Raw genomic sequence first — 2,828 nt, forward strand, 5'->3', positions numbered from 1 at the left:
AAAAATCCAATGTCTGTCATCTTGCAATGATAGAAAGTGACATTCATGTTAAGATCACAGCCCCACAATGAGACTTTGAACTCGCTCTACTGGTAAACATCCAGAGCAGCTTCGCTGTGGTCGTTAAAATTGTTCTTCTGTAACTCAGATCAGACTTTACATGAAGTGCTGAGCTTCTGAGAAGAATCAGTTGCACTAGTGCAAATTAAACAGTAACACAACTCAGAGCACCAGATTTTTCAAATGTCCTTTCCCCCCAACCCCAAGCCTATTTAGCCATGCTTACATATAATTAAAGCATACAATAGTCTAGCTTCTACCATATCTCAGAGTCGGCATCTTGGTTTTGCTAAGGGCCCAGTTCTGTTGAAACAGTTTCAGATGATAAGATTATTCTGGTGAGCAGGGCTTCACCTTGGAAAACAAAGAGTGATCTGAAACACGGAGCTCACCCTTCCTCCTCTTCCAGCGCACACACAGACTGCTTTCACTCTCCTTACATTTAAAACCCCATACAAACCAGTAATCTTGCCAAGAAAAGCCTATATTCATGTTCCGGTATTTTTAGGAGGTCTTTCCCTAACAATACAAAGTACCAGCACAGGAGCCGTTTTCATTCAACCACTGTTCTGTATCTGCCCCCTACTGGCAAGGCGGGACACGTTCAAGAAACCCGAGGCAAAAATACTGCCTATGCCCCAAAAATGGACTTTTACCTAAACCACTACAGTTCATCAGAACAGCTTTCTGCTCTTTTTGCTCTTCCTACACAGGTATACCAGCTTTTGCTCTAAAGGTTGCACCAGCAGAATTCTATCTGGGAAAAAAAGGAACCGAAATGAAAATAATTTTATCTTATACAAAATCTGTTTGGGCCACTTCTAACACAGTGATGAGATGTGGAAGCAGAGGAAAAACCTTCTCATCCCCAAAATCTATTTTTTCAAAAACAGCTTTATAATCTTTTATCAGAGGAACCTGGCTTCCAYTGAGTTCTTACCAGCTGGTATGTATCTTTTTACTTCTCATAGATGATTTAGATTCCTTTAAGGTATCTATGGTATTTCCAGATAAACTTGGGTGCACATCTGAAATCACTTAAACAAGACTGAACCATAGTAGCATCCTGAGAAGGCAGGATTGAGTAAGCAGCAGTATCATGGCTAAGTAACATGGTTTGGGACGAGCYGCTGCCATGGTACAATTATACAATCTGCATGATGTACATAGGTGTTGGCTGAGATGTGCCTTTCAACCAGCAGAGATGTATCAGAGTTTATTTTCAATGAGACAAAAAATCCTAGTTTACATCGCCTGGCTTTACTGAGACAGAGTTGGGCCTCTTGKATCAAAACAGAAGCTGAAACTTGAAACATTTTACTTCCTCACCTACCAATGTAAAGCACAACTTGCAGGCGTTTTYCTGTTGTATGTTTGTGCAGAACATGAGCCCCCTGTGGAACAGCAATCTCCAAATCAGGGCTCATCATCTGAAGTRTGGACAGAAGTCAGGAGCTGCAAATAAAAGCACCAGTGCACCTCTGCTGGCAAGCGCACCCCTTCGACACTGTTTAACTGAGAGGTTGATATGATTTTTTTTTAGACAAATCAAAAAATCTTAAACCATTAAGACATCTGAATCTGCTCTAGAATTAGACTTAACAGCTGAACTCATCCTTATTTAGGCCTAACTAATGAGTTCTGCTACAAATGCTCTTGAACTCTGTGCAAAATTAAATATAGACTTGGGCTGAAATCCTGGCAATGCTGAAGTTTAAGAAMGTCAAAACTCACCCTTCAGCTGTGTATCCAGCCCTGTTATGCCAAGTTGCCCACCCAACCATCCCAAGCATGCCTTGTGAGTGTTAGCTGCTTATTTAACACATTGTGTGAAGCTGGATAGGATATTCCTATTTTTGATGCTGATAGCACCCTTGTAAGCCAGAATATGGCTAAATTGCTCCAGTTAAATGCTTTACACTAACAGGTGGTGACAAAATTCTTTTGTAAAATCCATTCTCATAAATCATCTGACTCCATCAAAGATTCATCCTCAAAAAAGTACAACACAGAGAAGTTCTCCYATTGAAACTTGTTCTTGATCAGAAAAGCACGAGCCTAGTGTGACAGCAAAAATTCTTGCAGCTTTCCACATTTSCCACGAGTTGGATCTTGTTGGCTGCGTCACCTCTCCGTGGCCCTGCAYAAGCCTCCTTGCGCTGAACCTGCGGCCTCCGAAGCGGCCAAGCAGCCCTCAGGCTCTCAGAGCACCTCCAAAGCCGCTGACGGTGCCGTTCCGGAAAGCCTCAAGCCTAGGAGAGAAATGGGGAGAGGACAAACAAAGGGCGCGTACAGATTATTTTATATATATATATATATAAAAAAAAMCCACAGTATGACACGATAGCATTTTGGTTCTGGAGATCCTTCAAGAGGAGGTAGCCTTTCACCGGCCACCTCCACTAGAAGCACAAGAAAGGGCCGGGAGGAGAGTTAGACCCCATCCAGCTCTGATTTCTCCTCCTCGTGCAGCAGAGCCCCACGAAGCGATCCCGCCGCCCCGGCCCTACGAGCGCGGGAGGCGGCTGCGGGCCTCCAGACCGCCGTCCCTGCCCTGCACCTCCTGGGAGATCTTCGCCACGAGTGCGTGCAGCCCGCCTCGGGAAGCAGGCAGTCCAGCCAGGGAGGGCGTAACGCATGGCCCCCGCGTTAGCGCTTTCTTCTGCCCTCGCCCTCCTCAGGCGGGGACACAGGCGGATGCCGTGAGCCGCGGCCCCGGCGGAAGCGCCGCGGCGGGGCGGGGCGGCGCGGCCATGGCGGCGGGCGGC

At 46.1% G+C, this 2,828-nt stretch overlaps 1 protein-coding gene across 1 annotated transcript in view; it reads left to right on the forward strand.

Annotated features, from left to right (window-relative positions):
- Positions 1 to 2,813: 2,813 nt before the first annotated feature.
- RIOX1 (ribosomal oxygenase 1) overlaps positions 2,814 to 2,828 on the forward strand; it is a 2,022-nt gene continuing 2,007 nt past the window's right edge. The window contains exon 1 of the mRNA XM_085299878.1: positions 2,814 to 2,819. Within this exon, the coding sequence (XP_085156004.1) occupies positions 2,814 to 2,819 (6 nt within the window). The remainder of the gene's footprint in view (positions 2,820 to 2,828) is intronic.

This window comes from Rhea americana, unplaced genomic scaffold (assembly GCF_003343005.1).
Source record: "Rhea americana isolate MKP2758 unplaced genomic scaffold, rheAme1 scaffold_155, whole genome shotgun sequence".
NCBI classification, from domain to species: Eukaryota; Metazoa; Chordata; class Aves; order Rheiformes; family Rheidae; genus Rhea; species Rhea americana.